At 42.1% G+C, this 23318-nt stretch overlaps 3 protein-coding genes across 3 annotated transcripts in view; 2 read left to right on the plus strand and 1 right to left on the minus strand.

The window, feature by feature from the left end:
• Window positions 1-429, minus strand: part of LOC146977006 (KN motif and ankyrin repeat domain-containing protein 1-like) — a 12982-nt gene extending 12553 nt beyond the window's left edge. The window contains exon 1 of the mRNA XM_085792860.1: window positions 202-429. The gene's annotated coding sequence lies outside the window, so the exon portion shown is untranslated. The remainder of the gene's footprint in view (window positions 1-201) is intronic.
• A 1676-nt stretch (window positions 430-2105) lies between these two features.
• LOC146977007 (fructose-1,6-bisphosphatase 1-like) lies at window positions 2106-4916 on the plus strand. Its single transcript, XM_085792862.1, has 8 exons — window positions 2106-2347; window positions 2860-3022; window positions 3483-3575; window positions 3691-3831; window positions 3924-4061; window positions 4169-4288; window positions 4387-4576; window positions 4678-4916. Exons 1-7 carry the CDS (start codon window positions 2178-2180, stop codon window positions 4573-4575), a joined length of 1014 nt encoding a protein of 337 aa, XP_085648988.1. The 5' UTR covers window positions 2106-2177; the 3' UTR covers window position 4576; window positions 4678-4916.
• Window positions 4917-17140: 12224 nt separating this feature from the next.
• Window positions 17141-19269, plus strand: gas1b (growth arrest-specific 1b). The gene has a single exon (XM_085792863.1). It carries the CDS (start codon window positions 17593-17595, stop codon window positions 18370-18372), a length of 780 nt encoding a protein of 259 aa, XP_085648989.1. The 5' UTR covers window positions 17141-17592; the 3' UTR covers window positions 18373-19269.
• Window positions 19270-23318: the final 4049 nt, after the last annotated feature.

Genomic DNA, 23318 nt, shown 5'->3' on the forward strand with positions numbered 1-23318 from the left:
CTATGAGCCTGCAGCAGCTCAGGCTGGATGCTGCCTCAGCCTGACGCCCAGTGGCCAAACACTGACACAACTCAACTAAAACTATTACATGACACTATACAACATATATAATACTGTTTCATAAAACAAACTTGACTATCTGCTGGTTTTTTTTCCTTAAAAGCTGAGCTAACGCTAGTCCACACTCTGCCGTTAGCTCACCTGATGTGAAGTCACCTGTACAGGAGGAGGAGTGGACACAACAACATGTTCGGTGATGCACAGGTAAAGTCTCACAGTCGCTTCACCTGTCAGTAAAAGTCGAACAACAACTTGTCCATATTAAAATATTTCTCTTTCTCTTTAAATGCGTTCACGACCGCGAGACGCGACTCATTTTTGAACACAGAAGTTTTGTCCCTCCAGGTGCGGGGCGCTCACTGCGCATGCGCCGCAGGCTGTCAACATGCGGCCTGCAGCAGGTGCTGCTGGGAGCCAGTCAGGTGATGAATGGTCCTCAGTGAAATATTGATGAAGTCTCTTCTTCTGCTAAATCGATCACACAGCATCAAGAATACTTTGACTTTTGTATTGTCTATTTCATACTATTATCTACAGGTTAAAGGATCAGCTTAGCCTGCAATATTTTGAATATTATGACCTTTATAGAACATATTAGCCTATTATTATTTTTCTAAATGCAGTTTTCACGCCACTTAAACATAATGACATCTTCCATCAATGTTCTCTAAATTCACATTTACCCCCAGAAATAATCTCTGTGAGAGGCTTCCTCTTATCTAAAGCCAAATAAAACCACTGTTTTCATATTCATATTCTCCATTTGCAAAAACGCTCCTGAGCCAGCAGAGCTGCTTTGATGCTTCTCGTGTGTTAAGAGCAGAGCAAAGTGGCTGCATTGTTCCAGTGACAGCCTCCACAGCAGCATCAGCAGCAGGGAGTGACACACTCCTCAGGGTTGAATCTTAGCCCAGACTTCATTTCATATTCAACAGCTTGTCAGTTGCACAGTGACACCATGTGGACACGGTGGAGAAATACATGTCCACACCAGTCCATCAGAGGTGTCCTTAGACTGAGTATCATTCTCAGGGGGGAATCAAAGTTCATGTGTTTCTTATTTAGCTTGGATGTGTATTTGGGTCCATTCAGCCAAAATATAATACATTATTCTAGCAGCTCAGCAAAAAATCTCACTAAACTTAAAAAAGACCATGATTAGTATGTGGGTAACCAGCACACATTACCTCATCATAGCAGAGTGGTTATTATCATGTCTCGTATCTTGTTGAGTTCAAAGATCAACTTCATGTAATCTAATGAACCATGTGATCTCTCTCTCTCTACCTTTTCATGTTTGTGTGACATAAAGTACTAAAGTAATCAATTATACACAGACAACATTCAGCACTGCTCCCTGTAAACTGTATGTGCCTGTTTATTAACTACTTTATCAGCACATGTAAAATTAAAGGTGTTATATAAGATGAACAAGCAGGGTAGACAAGGACAATGAGTCCCATGGCGTGAACTTTACACTCCGTGGATCATGCAGGGAAAGCATGTTACAGCTTTTGTACTGCACTGAGAGAAAATGCTGAGACCAGTAAAAAGCTGTGCACCAATTTAGCAACGAAAAAAAAGTTTGGCACAACTGAATTTTGCTCAGCAGTCTAAAAACAACAAGCTTTCAACAGCTACTTGTAAATGCATGTAGTATTGTTGGATTTGCTATAAATACAGTAGTCTACAAGCTTTAAAAAGTGCTGTTTCCACTGTATCATCACACTATTTTGATGAATAAAGTTATTTTGTTCATCCAGAGCTTTGCATGCAACCTTTATCTAAAACAACGACTGAGAAAATACAATCAGCGAGCAGGGATTGATTCAGGTTAAAGCTGTTGTGACGTTAATACGAAAAATGCGCACTATCTTTGAACTTTGGTCTTTTAAACCTGGAAGTTACAGAAGCGCTTAAATCATTCCCTGACTGACAGAAAACACAGCTGTGATTGGTCGAGAGAGCTGCACACCCCTGTCCCGTCCCCTATCTCAGCTCTGAGGGCTACTTTTTAACTTTGGGGCAATGCTGTGTCCTGTTTCACTTAAGGCATTAGGTTCCCCGGTCCCAGTCCTGGTCCCAGTCCCAGTCCCGGTCCCACACCTGACGGCAAAATGTCTGACAGAGGAACCTTCGACACCAACGTGCAGACCCTCACCAGGTTTGTTCTGGAGGAGGGCAGGAGGGCCCAGGGCACAGGTGAGCTGACCAACCTGCTCAACTCCATCTGCACTGCCGTCAAAGCCATTTCCACGGCCGTCAGGAAGGCTGGGATCGCCAACCTGTGAGTAACACTTAACCTCTCATTTCCTCTGCTCCGGGGGTGGGAATAATAACATATTCATGAATCTTAAAGTGGGAGAGAACAAGATTAAAGACAGGGTTGAACTCCAGTACGCACCATATTAAAGATTTACAAATGAATCGAGGCCACTCTCTTTGTTTTAACATAATCTTTCTTTTATTTAAATGTGTGCAAAATAGGAAATTATATCTGAGTTTAGTGTTAGTTTTATTTGTAGTGAGACATGAGAATCAATAAGCAGTTTAACTCAGCCCCCTGGGCAAAGGTAAAGTCTGCACATGTTGTGCACAACCCCTGGGGTCAGAGGTCAAGAAGATAATGGGCTTTCAGACCTTTCTCTGAATGTGGAAAAGAAAACAACTGAAGAGGCGCTTTGTGTGCTCTTTCCAAAACAAATATATTTGCATTTTCATTGTGTTTCCTCTAGAATTGCATAGAAACGTATCACTTTTATTCACTTTTCTTTTGCTCCTCTTTCCTTTTCTTGGAAGATATGGCATCGCTGGAAGCACCAACGTGACCGGGGACCAGGTGAAGAAGCTGGATGTCCTCTCCAACGACCTGGTCATCAACATGCTCAAGTCGTCCTTCTCCTCCTGCGTCCTTGTGTCAGAGGAGGACGAGAAGGCGCTCATTGTGGAGCCAGACAAGAGCGTATGTGCATCTCTGTGTGAATACATTGAACATTTTTCTGTTTGATTGTTTTTTACACTTAGTTTTAAGTATCATTCTGCCCTGCCCTGAAAATATGAGATTATGCACCACACTAGCCAGTTTTAAAATACTTTTCTCGTTATGATATGGAGGATTAAATTTATTGATCATGCACTGTTAAGTTTGGATTGTGCACTGTGTGCTATTTTTTATTTGGTTATGATGAGAAATGGAAGTTTATAGATGCGATTCATTTCTCATTTTTGTGCTTCATCCTTTTTGTATTTTGTTTTGTGATGAGTATCATTTTGTAAAGTAAAAAGGGGTAGGTGTAGCCTACATAAGATTAGCTTCTACCTACACCCTTTCGGCCACATAGCCTACTGAAATGAACTCATTCATTCATTCATTCATTCATTCATTCATCAATCAAATTGTTTTATTTTTTTTCATCTTACAGGGAAAATACATTGTGTGCTTTGATCCTCTGGACGGTTCCTCAAACATCGACTGTCTTGTCTCCATTGGAACAATCTTTGCTATCTACAAAAAGGTTAGTAAATGATGATCCTGCACAGTGAATCCACACAGAAAATTATTATTACACCATTGCATTAACAAGTGTTTTTTTTCCTGTTGTGATATTTCTAAATATAAATTCTCCATAGACAACAAATGACGAGCCATGTGAGAAGGATGCTCTGCAGCCCGGGAGGAAAATTGTTGCTGCTGGTTACGCTCTGTATGGAAGTGCCACCATGATGGTGCTGTCCACCGGTCAGGGAGTCAACTGCTTCATGCTGGACCCTGTAAGATGGCATCACTATCACCAATATCACTGATATATCATCGTGTATTTGAATGCACCACGATGATCTGATAATCTGACGTTTCTTTGCAGTCGATCGGCGAGTTCATCTTGGTGGACCGAGACGTGAAGATCAAGAAAAAGGGGAAAATCTACAGTTTGAACGAAGGATATGCACAGCAGTTTTATCCAGATGTGACAGAGTACCTCCAGAAGAAGAAATTCCCAGAGGTAAAACATGATTACATTACAGAGGCCAGATGTGCAGCTGGCTACCTGACCACATATTTTTCTGAATACAGTGGAAATGACGACAAAACAACAATTTGTGTTTGTAGGATGGTTCTGCTCCATATGGCAGTCGATATGTTGGATCAATGGTGGCTGATGTTCACCGTACTTTGGTCTATGGAGGAATCTTTTTATACCCTGCCAACATCAAGAGTCCTAAGGGCAAGGTGAGTTTCTAAAGGTCTTATTATTATACATTTCTGGATGATCTGTGTTAAACTGCTCACTCAGTCACTCTCTCATCTTCCTGCCTCTTGCCTTTCAGCTGAGGCTGCTGTATGAGTGCAACCCCATGGCCTACATCATTGAGCAGGCGGGAGGCATGGCCACCACAGGAGCCATGAATGTCCTGGACATCCAGCCCACCTCAATCCACGAGCGAGTCCCTGTGGTCCTGGGATCCCCCGATGATGTAAAAGAATATATCGCCATCTTCAAGAAGCACCACAAATGAGGTATTCAGGATCGTAGACAATCTCAATGATCATGATCAATGGACTAACTCTGTGGTGTAATGGACAATGAATTTAGTTTTTTCCCATCTATTTTCCTACAGCAGGTCAACTCTGGTGTTCACAACTAACACAACTATTCATCATCAATAAGAGACTCAATCTTGACATCGCTTTCTACTCTTTCCCACGGCTGCACTGATGAAGGAACCAGGAGCTTCACTGGACCGTTGAACTCCACCTCACACTGTGCCAGTTCCAGCTCGTTGCTGGGTGTGTGTGTGTGTGTGTGTTATTAAATGGACTGTAGCCTGTATTTTTTAAATAAAGACAACTGAAAAGATGCTCATTATCTTCACTGAGTTGCCAAAGTCTGGTGTGCATGTGTGTGGGTTGAGAATTGTAGTGTGTGTTTCTGGATACGTTCTTTTTTTTTTTTGCCTTTGGTGTCAAAAGAAGTCAAATTGCAAACTGGGCAGAAAAATAAACCAAAGAATCCCACACACGGTTGGTTAGCACCCTAACAATCACTAATTAGCAACAACAAAGGATTGTCACTGTGCAAAGATCCTTTGATAATATGAAGATCATTACTGCAGATTGGATCAAAGTTTTGTTTTGGATTAATAACACATGTTAATTTTATTTCCCTGCAATTCCTGTTGTGACATTGACACATCCACCATATAGGCCAAATCTATTTTTGCATCATTTGGAAATTGAAAAATCAGTTTCATTTACCTTTAGTTCAAAAACTTTGGGCTGAGGTAGCAAATAACAGGATGTTCACGTATATTATAGGCTATATTCACTCCTGGAAGATGCCGTAATGACATCTATTCACTGCTAAGTAGATCTAGGTCTTATTGGTTGATCTACTCATTTACATTCTTCCAATCAACCATTCATTCATCATATTCTTGCTTTGAAAGCTGAAACCAGTTCATTTTTACTGCATTTTAATTGGACATAATGGGATTTTAGTTATGCTAGTTCCAATATCTCGGAAGTAGGAATAGTCCTAAATTCTGAATTGGTTAACATCAAGATTAGTTCTGTTGTTATGACAAACCAATGCAAATATAATAATTTTCTCTAAAATCAAAATGTTTTTGGTGTGTTTTTTTATGTGGCTAGTTAGTTAGCTTAATGTAGCTTAAGAGCTAGCCAAGCTCTGTCTGAAAAAAAAACAACAACTCTCTCTAATAACCATTTTATTTCTGGTTTCTTCACAAAAAAGAAAAGAAAGAAGTCTGGTCCAAACCAAAATCACTGTCTGGCCACAGAAGAAATAGTTCCACCACAAAATTCCTGTAAAAGCTCTAAAGTGGCTTTTTTTTTGTTTTTGTATTCCTCAGTTTTTGTAAGGATTAAACAAGCAAGATGTAACATGTTAAATTAATGAGCTTGAATGGTGCTGGCTGGTGAATAGGGTGAGGCAAGGCTAACTCTTTGCCACTGCTAAAATAACCAGGTTCTAGCTTCATAATTAATGGACAAGTATGAGAGTGCTATCAGGCTTTTCAGCTAAACAGCTTTTTGTCTGTGTCCGTCAACAATTTTAATTTCTTTCAGTCTTTGTTTCCTTGTTAGCCTCTGATGATGATGATGATGATGATGATGATGATGATGATGCCTGGCATCGACCACCGTAGGACCAGAAATGTTTCAGCTTTGCCACGGCACTAATGAGCCATAAAGACTCACTGAGGAGAAAACAAGAAGATCCAACAGTACGCTATACCACAACAGCCTCATTCAATCAATCATGTTTATTTAGGAAAGCAGTCATTATGGTCCGTAGAACAACAACGTCTCCTAAATCAGCCTTTCTACAGTAGTGAGGCAGCCTTGAGCAAAGAGGAGGGTTGACTGAGGGTCTGATTTGAAACTTAATGAGATTTTAATAACGTTAAAACACAATAATAACACAGTTGTGTGGATCGCTGACTGCTGATGTCACTTGGAAACTTGGCAGTGGAGTGCATAAGCTTGTCTGAGAACATAATGGAATTTTTATTGCCTTTATGTCTTGGCAATTTTAAATATATGTGAGTCACATGTAGGTTGAATTATGTGAACTGAAAGCAGATGTTTGATCAGAGATGGGAGGCTGCGCATTTTCGAAACAGCTCCATTTGTATATATATATATATATATATATAGAGAGAGAGAGAGAGAGAGAGAAATGGAAAATAATTGGTTGGATTCTGCATTGTCTGGTGTCTGTTCGCTGGAAAAAAAAAAAGAACCAAACCACTTCCTTTTTTTATGTGTGTTCGTCAGTGTCAGCATTCAAGGGTCCCCTGCCGCCCCGTGAGACACACAAACACTACACATTACAGGCACACATGTTTATTTCAATTCTGTTCAGACTGTGTATGATTATAGGTTACTGAGTCAATATTTAGATTTTGCAGGGAAAGCAAAAACCCAGCCTGTTTATTTCCCCCTTGCTACTGTGTGTGGTGAGTGTGTATGTGTGTATGTGTGTATGTGTGCTCTGTGGACAAGACGACATGATATAGCTCAATTTGAATAATTGTCATACTATTGGAATAAGTATTCAGAATAAATGGAAAACTTTGCGGGTAATTGCTGAATGTGTTTGGCTGCATTTCTCTCTCTCTGTCTCTCTCTCGCTCTCTTTGTTACCCAAATGGACTTTTTCTTTTATTACATCTCTCTGCATCACTGTCTGACTATTAGATTTCCTCAGGCACACACAGAACAATGTCAGATGGATATTATATAACAGCAGCGGTAGGTTACATATCAGAATAATTTTTCCTGTGCTCTAATTATGAAATTTTAAATTAGTACATGATCGAATAGATCAGATTTTTGACTCTTACCCATTTAAGTTTTTTATTTATTTATGCATAACACTGCTTTTTCATCCTTTTCTATCCTCCTAACAATGAGTTTTGCACTGACATCCACCCCGTGTCCAGACAGGCTCTGTTTACTTTACACTCTGATGAAAAGTGTTATAGCGAAGCGTCTGTGGTGTGTCTTTGCACTTGACAGCTTACTAAATCAACAACCCTCCTCCTCCTCCTCCTCCTCATCTCTGCAGCACATCTCGTCGTCAGATTGAACGAAAGATCACACAACAACAACAGATCCTCCTTTTCGTGTTCATTCAGAAATTGAGTAAATAAAGGAAAATGTTGTAAAATAAAATGACAAGCATGGTTATGGATCGATGGCTGGCAGAGTCAAGTGGCCCATTAGTCGCTGAAATATCTCAACAATTGGATGAATTATAATGAAAGTCGTGGTTCTTCGGCATTGACATTTGTGACTTTTAGTGAAATATTTCATCAACTGTTGGATGGAAACACAAATAATCATGTTCCTCCATCAGATAAAAATGTTTAAAGTATTAAATATTTTTAAGATCAACTACCAGAAGAAACTAACGACATTCCCACTAGACTTGACCACACTTTGTATTTAGGGGATTTACGCTAACATGCTCAACCATGGTTGCTAAAGATAAGCAAATTTGAGCAATGCTAATGTTTGCATTAACTTGATGCATTGCAGAGCTTCAAGCATGGCTCTAGTTTTTGCAGTTTTCAGGGACACCTTTTCCTCTTTATTGGATGACAGATAGTAAAACCTAATGTGCACCAGTGTCATATTCTCTGGTGGTCTTTCATCACCCTGTATCAAGAGAAGGAGGACATAAACTCCTGACCCAGAGGAGCTGGCACGCCATATTTGGTCAGGTTTCTCACATGTTCTCTCTGAAATGACAACTGATCTTATCTTCTGTCATGTTTTTGTAGGGTGGAAGAGTAAGGAATACGTTAATCATCGACATACAGGACCGATTCTGTGACCGTAGTGGTGAAAACACGATCTACAAATCTTCCCCACTTCGACGATGAACATCATTTTCTTTGCCAACCTTTGCTTCTGTAATCAGAGCTCATATCCAGTCTACCATGTCACCCCCTTGTTTAAGTGATCAGCATGGTTTTTCTCAGCACAGTGACAGTGCGCAGACCCGGAGAGCCTATGTTTAAATTAAACATAAACTCTGTATCCCAGACCACCCTGATTGGAGCTAACTGCTAATCCAAATACTGCCTCAGCCTTCTTCCAGAGAGGACCCATATTTGTAGCTGATACTTCACGCGCTTCCAACCCCATCCACTCCACTCCACTCCACACCATGACCCATCAAATACTCGAGTCAAAACATCCAAAGGTTTCTCCAACAACTAGCTGCAAATGAATCAGCACATGAGGACAATATAATTCTTGATTTCCTGAATGTGCCATAAGTTTCAGCTCCTTTCTTCTGGCATCTCTCTCTTTCTCTCCACTCAGATTATTTTGATTTATTCTACAGTGTCATGGCTCTGGAAGGTCGGACCGGACCACCACTGGTGCTACACCTTACAAAGGGCGGTGTGTTTGGATTAAAAACATGCGTGTGGTTACTGTCACTGACAACAGTCTCATCTGAGCTCTGACCACCGGGCTAGTGTCAGTATTTCTTCCGCTTGTAGGATGTGTGTATATTAAAGTTGAAGCACAATAACTTAGCGCAGACAGAGGGAATCTAACCACCATGAGGATCAGGGCCGTTGCTAGGAATTCTGGGGCCCCTGAGAAAAATACTGAAGTGGGCCCCCGCCCCCTGACTTTTCATCGCCACTTTTTTTCATAGACTATGTATTATCTTTTTTCATTTTTTTTCAACCAGTGCAACAATGACGGTGCAGGCAAACCAGAGTTACATCATGGCTACCCGGTGCTCTGAATAGCAACAACGCTAACCCATGGGGGCAATTCTTTCAACCACAACAAACACTGAAAAAACAATCAAATATCTATGGTACATGACTCGAATCCTTACGAGACACCACTGAACTCATATAGTGTACAGTATAAACAGTATTTGCGTTTTTGCATGTAGTCACTCACCTCAGACAGCCGAACTCTGAAACATCCTGGAAAGATATTACTATCCGATCACAGAGCGCCTGCTCTCCCCGCCATGGAAACAAACACTTTTTCCTTGTTGTGATGATTTCTTTACAAAAATAAACGGTCGGAGATATTATGGACATTACCACTGCACTGCTCGACTGTTTATTTTTGTAAAGAAATCATCACAACAAGGGAAAAGTGTTTGTTTCTGTGGCGGGGAGAGCAGGCGCTCTGTGATCGGATAGTAATGTCTTTCCAGGATGTTTCAGAGTTAGGCTGAGTTCAGTGGTGTCTCGTAAGGATTCGAGTCATGTACCATAGATATTTCATTGTTTTTTCTGTGTTTGTTGTCGTTGAAAGAATGCCCCCATGGGTTATCGTTGTCGCTATCCCTAGCGCCGGGTAGCCATGGTGTAACTCTGGTTTGCCTGCATCAATTTTAGTCGCATTTTTTGCTCCCTCCAACACTGGGTAACCATCAGGAAAACGATTTAGGGATCAAAAATGGCTCTAATTCTCCTTTAATGTTGCTCTCACCTAAAGCTCTTATATTCTGCCCCCTTGTCTGCTGGCTCTGCTCCTGGCTTCGCTCTCCATTCATTTCTGGTAACCAGATTTAGTCTAATCCAGATTCTAGCAGTATAACCTATCTGTACTATGGTAGCAGTATAACTGAACTGTCTCAAGAGTTTGCTCCAGCATGGGGTTATTGCTTGGAAAATATAAAGTTTTGTGGCTTTCTTTTGATGCTGATACAGCATTAGTGTCAGTATAAGCCAGAGTTTTATGTAGAAGAATTTAGTCATAGAAAAATCCTCTCCTGGGGGGTTTTGTGGGCCCCACTGGGCTGTGGACCCTGGCTCTGTTGAGGATGCTCTTAGATGTGCCTCCGTTTGTATATATATAAGGGATGAAGTTCTCCAGTTATTGGGCCTCATGCAGACCTGGTCATCATTCTTAAGTGGCATGTACAAGCAATTTAAGAGAGTTTGCAGCAGTAGATACTTAGAGTTTTCTCCCGGGTTAGAACCAAATATACCTTTATCACCGGGGGGGGGGGAGCATCTGCAACTGTTGACTTGACACTCACACAAAAATGTCACAAATCAGCCCACATAGATTTCCTGTGTCTTGTCTGAAGGTCTATAAGAAAACTCCCAAGGCTGCCAGGCAGACAGCTCTGCTCAAACATTGTGATTACCTCGGCAAATGTCAGGGTCACGTCTCATTTTCTGTCTCCTGAAATGGCAGCTATACGCTTTAAAGACCGAGCTCAAGCTGTGCCCCATGTCGGCAGGATGCCAGACAGACCGAGTTATAGAATATACCGTGGAAATGTGAAAACTTGGCAGAGCTGTGTCACGTTTCTTCAACTTCACAGTGGGACTATAGCTTCTATATATTACATTCAGTGTATTAATCCCCATGCCTGGCTATTTCTAAGTATCTCATATATCCCTTAAGAAATAATAACCTCTCTCTGGGGGCTTATAAAAGCAGTTTTGGGAAATCCATTCACTTCACTTTTGGAGCGTTAGATAAGAAGACACCTCTCTTATATTTGTTCATTATATTCAAGGCTACAGCCAGCAGCCAGTTAGCCTGACTATACTGTACATATAAAAAAAACTGGGATAGAGTTTGCTTGGCTTTCTATACTTTACCTAATTTGATGAATCTTAAGTGAAAAGTTCTCCATCTTGTCTCCTTTGATGTTTTTATGTGGGTGCTGGCAAGTCAGTTTCCTTCTGTCAAGGTGTCTTGTTGAAGCTTTGATCTGGTGGACAATGACTTCCCTGTGCTGAGATTGTGGTGGGATGTCTGTCCCCGAGCAGCCACTTCCTCTCGGAGAGATACGTGGTCACAGTTTGGAGAGGAGAGGTCACTTTTCAAACTAAAACTAAAACTCCAATCTGCCCCTGGAGTTTCTTTTTTTTCTTCTGTAATAGCTGCAGACCTATAGCTCTTCAGACACAGCTAATCTCAGTGGTATTACCTCTGGGGAAAAACGTATGGCTTTATTATCCTCTCCTCTTTGTGCTGTAGAGAAATGGCTCCGTTGTCTTATCGTTACCTGACCAGCATCACAGAGTTCCTCTACTCTTGGCCCTGAGAGGTTTCCATTGCTCCTCATTACCCTTATAATCCAGGTTTTTTTTTTATACTGCAGGTGTAATTGATCTACTTCAGTGCCCACAATCAATTACCCTCCTTTGTGATGGAAAATACACTGTCGACTGTCTCTCTGTCTGGATTTGAACTCTCTGTTCCAATCTTTTTAACAGGCCCATCTGCTTTCCTCCAAAAACCCTTGTGTGAAACAATAACTACCAGAACACGGATCTTTTTGTAACGTTATCCATCTTTCCTCCCTGTCCTGGTGTTAATCTGTTCCATGAAGCGAGCCAGAGGAATCTAAAAAGTCTCGCTGATGGGGGAACCAAGTACAACAAAACAATTGTCTATCTGTTCAACCTCACAACCTCATACCATGTGCCAAACGTTTGGCTTTGACGATTAAAAACTTTCTGAGTACTCTTGGCTTAATTTACAGCCTGGGCGACCCATGTTTGAACTTGTTCAAAGTCAAGTCCTTTTCCTGCAGTGGATACGTGGGTTTTACCCCCAGAAGAATATGGTCTCCGAACATGTGGTACCATCCTTAACCATCTCTGGTGTGATAGAGGCGTGAGGTCTGGACAGCACAGGGATGAAAAATGATGCTGGACAGAACAGAGACAACGTCCAGAGGCTGCAGACATGCTAGCAGCTGTGAGGATTTAGTTAGAACCTCTGGTACTTAAAAAAAACAAAAAAAAAACATGCTCATAAAGACAATGCAAATGTGCCAATGTCTAATACTATATTCACTGTCTTGGTGAATAAGTCATAATGAACTAAGCATCCACTGATCCAGCTGAATGTGTTGATCATTGACTCCTCTGTCTCTCCACACTCACTCACACAAACACACACACACACAGACAGGTTGACAGCTCCTTCATGTCAGTGGTCAGAAAAAGTGAGCTGTGTCACTCCTGAATTTAAGGTCATGGGTTCAATTCCCATGTTGACAGAGCTCAGACCTTGGCATTTATGACCCCAGTGGCACTCTCAAAATGTCTGTATGGAAATGTTTCTACTTTGTAATGCAGTCTTAAAGGGATAGTTCAACATTTTAGCAAATTGGCCCATTGCCATAATCCCTATAATCATAGCAGTAAGTTTGTTACCTTTAATTGTCGGTGCAGCAGAGCCGCAAGCTGCTCTGAGCTACACTATGGAGTTGTTTTCGGGACAAATGCAGAGACTGCTGGCCGAAAGACTGCCCCTGACAGGAACGTGCATCAGCGGTTTTGCAGGAATTTCCCTCTAAAACAACTCTGTCTGGTAACGTTCTGTTATTATCTCATAGCGTGGTGAATGTGCAGGTCATAACTTGTCCACCAGAGCGTTTTGGAGTTGTTGGATTGTGTATTTGATGAGTTTGATGAGGGAAACCAAGAAATCCCATTAGCCTCCATAGCTTAGCTCTGAGCAGCTCGCGGCTCTGCTCCGCCGTTCTAAAAATAGCTTGCATTGACAATTAAAGGTAACAAACCTACTGCTATGACTATAGGGATTATGGCAATGGACCAATTCGCCAAAATGTTGAACTATCCCTTTAAATAAGGCTAATTGGCATACTAACGTCCTCGTAGTCAATGCCAAGTGCTGATGTCTGTCATGTAGCCTATTTATATTCACTAACAGCAATAAGGTACATCCTCTGGGGATCACAACCATCTGTAAAAAAATGTTGTTGAATTAACATTCCTCTCCTGGCATGATTAAAAAGCACTTTGAAACTGGTGATTTCATCCCTGCTGTCTAATCCTTCAGGTGCACACCAGAAAATCAAATTACTCCCATGCTGTGTTGTTAACTTGATGATGCAGAACAGCAGCATACTGCATATTTATGCTGTGGCTAAACCATCAAACGGTTTTGTTCTTGATTTTTTTGTTTTTTGTTTAAAGGCATATGGATTATTCTCTTTCATGGGAAAAGAATGAAGAAAAAGAAGAAAAAAAGCATCTATCTGTGACAGACATCTGAGGAGTTTCCATGAGCAACAGGAAAAATGAAAACTGTAGGCAGAAAAACACTTGGCAGCTTTTTAATATTGACTCCTTTTCCTCCCTTCCCCCTTTTCCTCCCTCTCTCTCTCTTTCTGTCTCTGAGCTTGGAAGCACTTGAATACAAAGTTCAGTGAATTGTTCTGGCAGTGCAGCTTGTGTGTAATGACTTATGACAGCAGTGGAGACAAACTGAAGAGCATGTCTGTCTCTGCATGAGTATTTACAAATCTACTCCCGGGAACCGCATTCCAATTCTGGAAACCCTATTATATGCAAGTCGCCATGAACGACCGCATGTACAGGACGCATATCTGGAGGTGGTATAACGTTGGTTGAAATAAATAGAGGACAACACTGTAAAGCACAACTGGCCTTATATTTACTCACGGTACAATCTGAGGAGTTTGGAAAGCTGTAAAAGTAAAGTGGAGTGTAAGTGATGTATTAGGGCAGTTTAAGAGGTACAGTTCGGGGGGGAAGAGGGGGAGCAGCTGCCTGCTCCATCATAAGAGCTGCTGGCTTCACTGAATCTGGCCGTTGTTCTTATCTGGCAGGCGTCCAGCGCTGATGGGATTTTGGTTCTGCGATGCATTATGGAGTCCCTCTTAAAAGTGAAATCGAAGTGCAGCCGGGGTGTGTTCTTTAGTTTGTTCTCAGTGGTTGAAAAAAAAAAAAAACTCTGCACAGCACAGGCCTTGGCTGTGATACCCAGACAAAAAAAAAAAAAGTATAGCTAACACATGTAGACTGGTATTGTCCTCTGCAGGGACACAAGCAGCCGTATTTATCTCCGTTAAACGCCCCGTCTCTGGACTTGGTGGTTCTGGGCTGATGTCAGGCTCTTTGTAGTTAATGGAGACCCTTGACCAGTTCACCATTTGGGCTTTCTCTAACCTCCACTTTGATGTTGCTCTAAATTGAGTCTGCAGTCAGCCTGTTGCTCTGGTATGCCAGCTGGATGAGATGGAGAGGAGGAGAAGGGGGGAGGGGAGGGGATGGGAGGGGGCTGTTTGGGTTGTTTGGCTAAAAGAAACTCCTCTTGCACTTGTCTTGACTCCTCTCTAATCTCTCTAATTGGAATCAGGGGTGCGCGGGACCCCGGAGAGCTGCCAGATCTTTGTGGTCATACAGTGCGGTGATGTGACGGGGTCACAAGAGCCGACTGGTTTTCTCTCATATACTTTGTTGTGTTGCCCCCCGACTCCCCACCCCCCAAGGCCCCGAAGCCCCCAACTCATCCACTCTGTCGTCATTCCTGCGGTGGCTTCACGCTTCATGTTTGTTTACATTGTGTGACTACAGTTGTTATCCCACTTCACGCTTTGTTTCTCTTCTCTGGTGTTATTGTTAGGAAATAGGAAATACCCCTTCACCAAAAGGTAAAGTGCTGCAGGCTGAAGCTCACACCTCAACAAAATGGGTAATAACAAAAACAAACGACAAAGGTGTTTTCTTTTTCTTCTCTTTTTGGTGTGAAGTCATCTGGTGTTTTCCAGCTCCATATGTAGAAATCACAGCTCTTAAACCTTTAAGCTGTCATGTCTTCATCATACGCTCTCAGGGTTTGTTATGTTTCATTGGGGGGGAAAGTGTAAGACAGGAGCTCTGCATGTGTTATAACAGCTGTGGTTTCTCGCTGCAGGGAGACCACGACAAACCAGGAGACTTCCTAAGAAACTGTGTGAACCAGTCTCATCATCACATGTCTGACCACAGCAGTTTAAACCACACATCCACATTTTGCATTGCAATAATCTATAGACACCATAACTCATCATATTACCAAGAACAACATAAAAGGAAAATAGCATAAAGAGCAAAAAGGTGCTGAATCTATAGTCTTATTGCAATAATTTAAACATCTTTAGACCAATCACATGTGTGCAATGCTGCTGCCAGAACTTTAAAGGACATCTAGAGGAGCTCATGTGACACCAGTTCAACATTAAACACTTTAGATCATAGATCTAGGTCTGCAGACTGTCCTGGCCTCGGTCCAGACTCAGGTAGCAGCTCCCAGACTTTGTGAACTTCTTACCATTGGATCTATCTGTGAACTACTATATGGAAATATTCAAAAATCAGTTTAAGAGCAATACATTTTATTTTATAAAATTGCCTTTGTCATTCGATAATGACATTACTAGAGCCAATCAATCAACAGCCTTGATTTTGTTCTTTTACAGTCCGTTAGTCCCCTAAGTTGATTTGAAACAATAGCAAATGTTGATTTTTTTGAAGGGTCATAACTGTTCTGGTTATTGTTGTGATGTTTGCTATATAAATTTGTTAAGTCAGAGGCAGAGCTATGATGTTAAATTCATCTTTACTCACTGTTGGGGAGAAATTCTGAGGTGATGCCGAAAAAGGAGAAGTACCAGAGTCATGGATGTCTTATACTGAAGAAGTTTATTAGGAGAACAGCAGAGTCGTCAACACAACAGAAGTGCGTGATGCCACCTCAATTCTGAGGGCCTCAGCAAAGGTCAGATTCTTATACTATAAAGGTGGACAAAGCCTGCAAAGGGGAGATGCACTAATATCCTCTTGGCTATTGGGCATAAAACATCAAGATAAAGATTTACACCAGCTATAGGAGATAGGAGAGCAACAATGGTTTCTCTCTCCCCACACAAAGTGTTATCTAGTGACGGTGACGGTTATCATCTAGCTCTACAGCTGTGTCTGCAACCGCCAGAGAGTGAGATTTAAAAGACACAAAAGGAGGAACCATAGCTTTGGCATGTTCCTGGGCAAGAATCCGAGGCAGATAACTGTCTCTAGCAGTATATATTTCAGAAAAGGGCATCTAGATCTTAGTTCTCAAGTATAGACACAGAGGGATTGACCTTTAACCGCACAATCAGCCTTTCTTAACCTTGTTATCGGTTATTGTTATCGGCATCATTTATGAGAAGCAGATAGTTATTGGTTATCGGTCAGTGGAAAAAAACAGTTACCTGCACCCCTAGCCTTTCTGCTTGACTATGCTTTACATTGCTTTCCTATGTTTTATGCTTTTTGCCTGCAGTAACTTTGTGAAGTTTTACGTACTTTTAGCTTGTTGTTCCTAATATTTTCTCTGTCAAGTCAAAAAGTATCATCAGACTGATCTCTTTTTGATGCTTTATATTGTTTCCTTCTCAATTAAAACAACTTTTCTGAACTTTTTGTCTGACAGAAAATCTCTGAATTTGAACTTTATTGTTCAATCTGCTCACTCTTTGTGTAATGAAAAACAGTTAAAATCCCTATTAGTCTACATGTAGAATAGTTACTAAATGAGCTCATGTAACACAAACGTGTAAAGAGTTTGGGGTGGCTTTCAGAACAAACAAAGTGATTGAAAAGTGAAGTTTCCTTTTTGCCTCCGTTTGAAAACAGTCGCTTACGTCACTGCCCGCGTGTGACGAGAGAATCACAACAGCTGAGGGAACCAATGGGAGGAGGCTGCTGCAGAAACCTAATCAGCCCATCACTACTCTGCCCTCATTACTAAGCGGCTGCACAGACTTGAGGCTGGATGCGATGCGGGCTGGGACTCACAGCGGATGACTGACTCTGGGAACAAGGAGACAAGATACTTTTTTCTTTTCCTTTTTTTTTAATTCCCGGGGGAAGTTTGAGCCATGAGTGTTTCCGTCTCTTTCTGGAATTTGAGCTAAAGTTTGTGGGAAAAAACTTTTCCTGTAAATGAGAGGTATAGAGGCGCACGTGACGTGAAGCCTGCTGCGTGAACGGACCGGGACTGGCCGAAACTTGTCAGATCTTGACATGGGTGGCTGTTTACTGCAGTCCCCGATGAGCTGCTGTTTATTTTGTGGCGCCTCAGTGACTCTGTGACATGAACCCGTCCGGGAGTTACGCAGTTTTCGCGCTACCTGATGGAGTTACCACCACAGAAGCCCGCATGAAGTTCGGCGTTTTCAACATCCATTCTTCCTGGAAATGGCAAGTCGTGCCATATTGATGGAGCGGACCGCGGTGCTGATGTGCAGTGTTTTCATCCTGATCATCGGTCTCTGCGTCGGATCCCCGAACCACGGCCGCCGGCTGATCTGCTGGAGAGCCATCCTCAAGTGCCATGGAGAGCCGGATTGCCATTACGCGTACGACCAGTACCTTTATGCCTGCGCGTCTGTCATCAGCGGGGAGCGGAAGAAGTGTCCCAGCCACTGCATCTCCTCTCTGATCCAGCTCAACCTAACCCAGAGCGGCCCGGCTCTGGAGGACTGCGACTGCGCCCAGGACTCGCTGTGCAGGAGCACCAAACAAGCCATCGAGCCGTGCCTCCCGCGGACCAGCACCATGGGCTGCACGGAGGCCCGGGCGCAGTGCGAGAAGGACCCGTCGTGCAGCTCTGCCATGAGGGATTATTTATTTCACTGCCGGAGACTTTTCGGGGGGGAGAGGTGCTCGGACGGGTGCCGCAGGGTGATCGCCAAAATGCGCTCCATACCGAAAGCGCAGCAGCTGGACACTTGCGTGTGCGACGGCACGGAGAGGAACATATGCGAGTACATTAAAGTCAGCATGAAAACTTTCTGCAGCGACTCCGGCGACAGGTTCGCGGGGAGCGGCTTTTCAGACTCGGAGGAGGATTCAGAGGACGATTACATCGACCAGGAGGACGATCCGCCCGTGGAAAACTCCCGCTGTGACTCCACGCCCTCTCAGACTGCGCTCAATGTTGTGACCACCATTTTGGTTTTAACCAAATTTCTGTGAAAAGCTGCTGCCATCCAGGGCGGCTCAAGTCAGTGTGGACCACCACACACTCACTCTCTCTCACACACACACACACACACACACACCAGCTCCCACCTCTTTCACTCTATCTGCTTTAGTTTTAACCAGACGTTTCTGCCTTTAAACTAACTCAACTACTTTGGTTTGTCAAACTGCAACTAAACATCCCGCACAAGTTCATTTATTTCAGGGCATTTGCTTTTTGTTAAAGGATCGTCATGCAAGTAGGCTGACAGCTGACTGTGGATCAGATCAAGTAGAGGTTATAGAATAAGTAGCCTATTCATCTATATAAGAGTAAATTGTACAGTATATTTCTATGTTATGAGTGATAATAAGAGATTTGCACTGTAGACCATAATGGCTGAGTCTCACTACTGCATCGTGACCACAGAGGGAGGGAAAATGTTTGGTGTAAAAGTGCCTAAAAGTCTTGATGTTGGTTTTAGTCACCATTATGTGACCATATCAGAGGCAGGCTGTGAAAGCAGACTGGTATTTTTTTTTGTCTTTTTGTTTTTTTAAACACCAGATGTAGCCTACAGAGGCTTTGGCCACAACCCCTTCATTTAAAAAACCAAAGTTGATGTAAGCCACTAAAAAACCCGGATCAGCTCATGCATCTGAAAGAGTGACACACTTTGACCTTTAAAAACAGGGCTGTTTGTATAAGGTATAGTATACAAGTGTTGTAAACAGAGGAGGAGGAGGGGGAAGGAAGAAGAGCTCCTCTTCCTCCTCCTCAGCTTCTTTATCTTCATTTAACGTGTTTGTTATAGAAGTCGTCACAAAGACACACAAAGAAAAATAAGATGCAGTATGAACACACTCCTCTGAATGTACATGCACATGAAATAAATGAGAGTTTAAACATGATTTCTTTGCCTTTTGGACCTCGGTCTGTGTTCCTGTGTGTTTCTGTCCACTTGTTGAGGTCAATCCATCATGTCGCTGGCAGCCGCAGTAACATCTGAAGTTTTTATTTTGCCTGTAAAACATAAAGAGTCTTTAGGCTATATATTGTCAGTACAGGTTAGGCCTTTAGATTGAGGCCTCTGCTGTTTATAATAAATGCCCGTTTCTTATTTCTAACTAGCAGTGATTCCTCAGGACACAAGCTTGTGTCTATTTACATGTTATGAGTCAGTCAGCCTCTCTACCAGCCCAGTGTCCCCTCATTCACTTGTGATAATGGGCCTTGAAAAACCATTGATGGCAGCCATGTTGCTTTTCAAGCCAAAGAGATGGGCCCTCCAGCCCATTGATTGGAGGAGAAGTCGAGTGGCACCTTCTATTATGGAGATGCAAAATACACAATGGTGTGGCGGCACAATGTGGGGGCACTTCATTCACACTGTTCCTCTATCACCCTTTTCAGTGAAGGTGGGGTGAGGTTGGAGGGGTGGGGAGGGCGAGGGGGGTGGGGGGGGGGGGCACGAGGAGGAGACAGCTATCCCAGAGGCGACACGCAGGAGTTATGTGAGAAAGTTCAGGTTTATGGCGTGATTTTTTTTTTCTTGACCACAGTTTCCAGCAGTTAGTTCTCATACTAAACTGAACCGAATGTTTAGTTTTCTCTGCTATCGTCGCTACTTTATTATTAATGACTTCTGGAAAACATAAGCCATCATTTAGGTTAAAAAAGAATGACCCAAAATGATCAATCCTACAATGTCAGCGATTGAAAAAAACAAAACAAAACAAAGTGATGTGGTGAAAGTTTTTTCTGGGGGCTTTTGTTCCGAGACGCCCAAAGCCTGTCGCTGTCTCTTTAAGAGAGCAGGCCTCTGCTCAAGCCATTAATAATTGTAATGCCTTTTTATTATTGTTGAGGATAATGAAGGGATGAGAGTCATACAGGGGCCCCCAGACCATACTTTGCCCTGAAATGTTTTCAATTAACTTTTGGCACCGGAGGAAAAATGGGAATGTTGTGTTTTTTTCCCATGTCGGAGCAGAAAAGAGTCAACTGGGGGCTTTTTGGTGCAGGGACCAGAACCTCATTAAAATTGCTTCATCATAACTCAAACTGTTGCTTGGTCACCTCCTAAAACCCCCCCACACGCCCCGCCCTGAATAAAAAAAGTCCTTTAGGTTATAGCTGCACTAAGGAAAGGCAAACAGGAAGCACGGTGATAACATCAGAGAGGAGATGGTCTCATATAATATTGTTCCTTCAGCCAAGATACTGAACAACCATCTAAATTCAAACAGACACGTTTCACAAAAGTTAAAATATGCTGTTTCTTGGCGTCGCTGGCATCAATAGTAATGAAATGACTCCCTTCCTTCCTGTTCAAGTCCCACTGGGACTTTTCCAAACATTTTTAAAACAGCTCAGCCAGCATTGACTTTTTCCTGTTGAGCCTCTTAAAAACCTGCGACTCCTGGAAAAACTGTGTCTAAACCTGAATCTTAATTCTGCAGGAATGCAGTGAACATCTCATTAAAACATACTGGGTATAGTTGCAAAAGTACTAGTAGTGACAAAGTTCCTTAGCTGCACTCTTTTCAAATGATAAAACAAGTAGGCTAGTTGTTCAAGATGAGTGCATCAATAAGTTGGTTAATTCATTATTGGTTTGTGTGATTTATGAATCAAAATGATCAGATATTGGTTTAATAAAAATTAGTTTCTTAGTGGTGGACTGTTAGATCTAACTTGTGATGAACATTTTCACTTTTTCTCAGACTTTTCTCAATTAAATGATCAATGCAGTGATCTAAGGGTTAATATTACATATCAATAATATAACAAGGCTGAAGTGCAGCTTTTTCCCAGAGGCTGTGAGGTTTGAATGCATAAAGTTTACACTCTTTGCTGCTTGGTTTAATCTTTATTATGTGTCTCACTCTCTTTCTATGTATTCTTTTAGGTTATTTTGATTATTTATTATTAGCGGTCTGGTTTTTAAATGTTATTTATCAGTAAGCTGCTGGACCTTGATGTTTTTAACATGTTGAATGTGATGTATTTGGTTGTAGAAATGCCACATTCAGAATAATATTGAATTTTCATTTGAGTAAGTTGCTGATTGTTTTATATCATAAAGTCATCAAAACAACATCAGCATCTACAGGTTAGCATTGGCCTAAAAGCTGCTGCTCACATCAGAGCAGTTGAGGCAGCTGCAGCAAAACATCTGGGTGTTTTTCAATTTATCTTATTCATTACTCATAAATTCATCTTCTATGTTGAGGAATGTGTCTTTTACTTTTTCAAAAGTTATGTTTTGACTTCAGACATAACACAGTGCTGGATTTGGTTCAGCTCAGGTCTGACCCCAAAACATAAACAACATTAAGCGCAAAAGCAAAAGTGAAGTGAATAAAGCAGAGCGTCACAGTAAAGTGGAGGTCGGGGGGCTTAAGTGAGGTGGGAAAGGTGGAGGAGGGGTTGATTTATGATTGAGGGTTAATGGGGGGAAGGGTCTGTTTCAGGGAGAAGGGCTGAATGTCAGGGATTTCAAGCCTCTCCCTTGAATAATAGTGATGCAAAGAGAGAGAGAGAATATTTAATCGGCCAATCACAGCCAGGTTTCCTCTAGCGGCCGTGGCAGGATGGGAACGGACCTCTGGGTGCCTCCTCCTTCTCCTCCTCCTCCTCCTCCAGCCAAAGAGCAGCGGTGCAAAGTTTTTAAGGAGTGAGAGAAGAGGAGGAGGAGGAGGAGGAGGGCCGGGGCAGGCAGGGTGGATGGGGCACATAACATAGCTGACAAGGGGCATAACTTCATTTCCACGGTGCTGGGACAGCTGTGTGGAGTAATCTGCCGTAGCAGCCCCTCTAAAACTTCAATGCCTTTAGTGACCCAGGGAAGTGGGGAGGGGGCAACTCCAACTGTGACCAGGCGTTTAAAGGGTGGAAGGGGGGGGGGGCTCCTTTCACACCCTCGCAGGGGCTTTTGTTGACAAAAAAAAAATCCTTTCCTTACCTCTTCCTCACTGAAAGCCACAGGGACTATATGTTTATGAGATGAGGCAACAATAGGCTATAGCGTAGAGTTTATTTCTTCTATAGCCTGTGGGAAACAGGTTTTAAAAGTGCATATTTTTCTTTTATGAAGTCCAAAGAACTATATATTTCAACATGTTTTTCCTTAAACATGTTTCATTAAAGTGCCAAGAATATGTTTCTTAATAATTTTAAGGTGGAAATAGGAACTATGAGATGTAACACTTAGATGAGTTTCTACATTTTTCAATTGCACAGTGTAGAACAGAATTACACTTCCCCACTAATTAAAAAAAATTAAGAAAAAGGAGACATACACATAAAAAGACTAAATAAATAAATGTAAAGGGAGTACAAAACAAAGTATAAAAGACATCATGAGCATTGAAAGTGGAAAATGTGGCTTGTGACTATATTGTAGGCTAAAACTGAAAAGTTTTTGAAAATCCTAAACTAATCTTCGAAAATGTTGTCTCTCTCTCTTCTTTTAGTTTTTTAGTGTGAGCAAATATTTGTAAAAAGACAATAGTGCAGTCTATCCATGAAGAGGGGTTCATTATTTTGTGCTAACTGTTGAACCGCTGAAGGCCGAAGAAAGAACAAAACATTTTAGCCTAAGATAATGGCCCGAGGCTGGGTCGCTGTCCGGGCTGAATGGGGGTCTCCCTGGAGCTCAATAAGGTCCCAAAGTTTTACTCCATTATGCTGACATCCCTAAAGGCCAGGGGCCACCACCCCCAGTGGTTCCTCTGCAAGTGTGCATTCATCAACCCCCTCCCTCCTCCAACTACACACTTACACACACACATACACACACACACACACACACACTTTACTCTTTATAAGGTGATGACAGGAGGTGATATTCCCAGGAAAGTTGTCAAAAGATGAAGAAGTGATAAAAAATAATGTCCGATCAGGACCAAAACACAAGTTATTATTGGGCTTTGTATCCCTTTTAGTCTTTAATGAA

The sequence above is a fragment of the Trachurus japonicus genome, chromosome 12 (genome assembly GCF_045865225.1).
Source record: "Trachurus japonicus isolate A0001 chromosome 12, Traja_1.0".
Lineage (NCBI taxonomy): Eukaryota > Metazoa > Chordata > Actinopteri > Carangiformes > Carangidae > Trachurus > Trachurus japonicus.

Coding starts and splice junctions, on each gene's coding strand:
- LOC146977007 (XM_085792862.1), top strand. CDS start 2,178: ATGTCTGACAGAGGAACCTTCGACACCAACGTGCAGACCCTCACCAGG. Junction 3,023..3,482: donor TTGTGGAGCCAGACAAGAGC/GTATGTGCATCT, acceptor TTCATCTTACAG/GGAAAATACATTGTGTGCTT. Junction 3,832..3,923: donor ACTGCTTCATGCTGGACCCT/GTAAGATGGCAT, acceptor GTTTCTTTGCAG/TCGATCGGCGAGTTCATCTT.
- gas1b (XM_085792863.1), top strand. CDS start 17,593: ATGGCAAGTCGTGCCATATTGATGGAGCGGACCGCGGTGCTGATGTGC.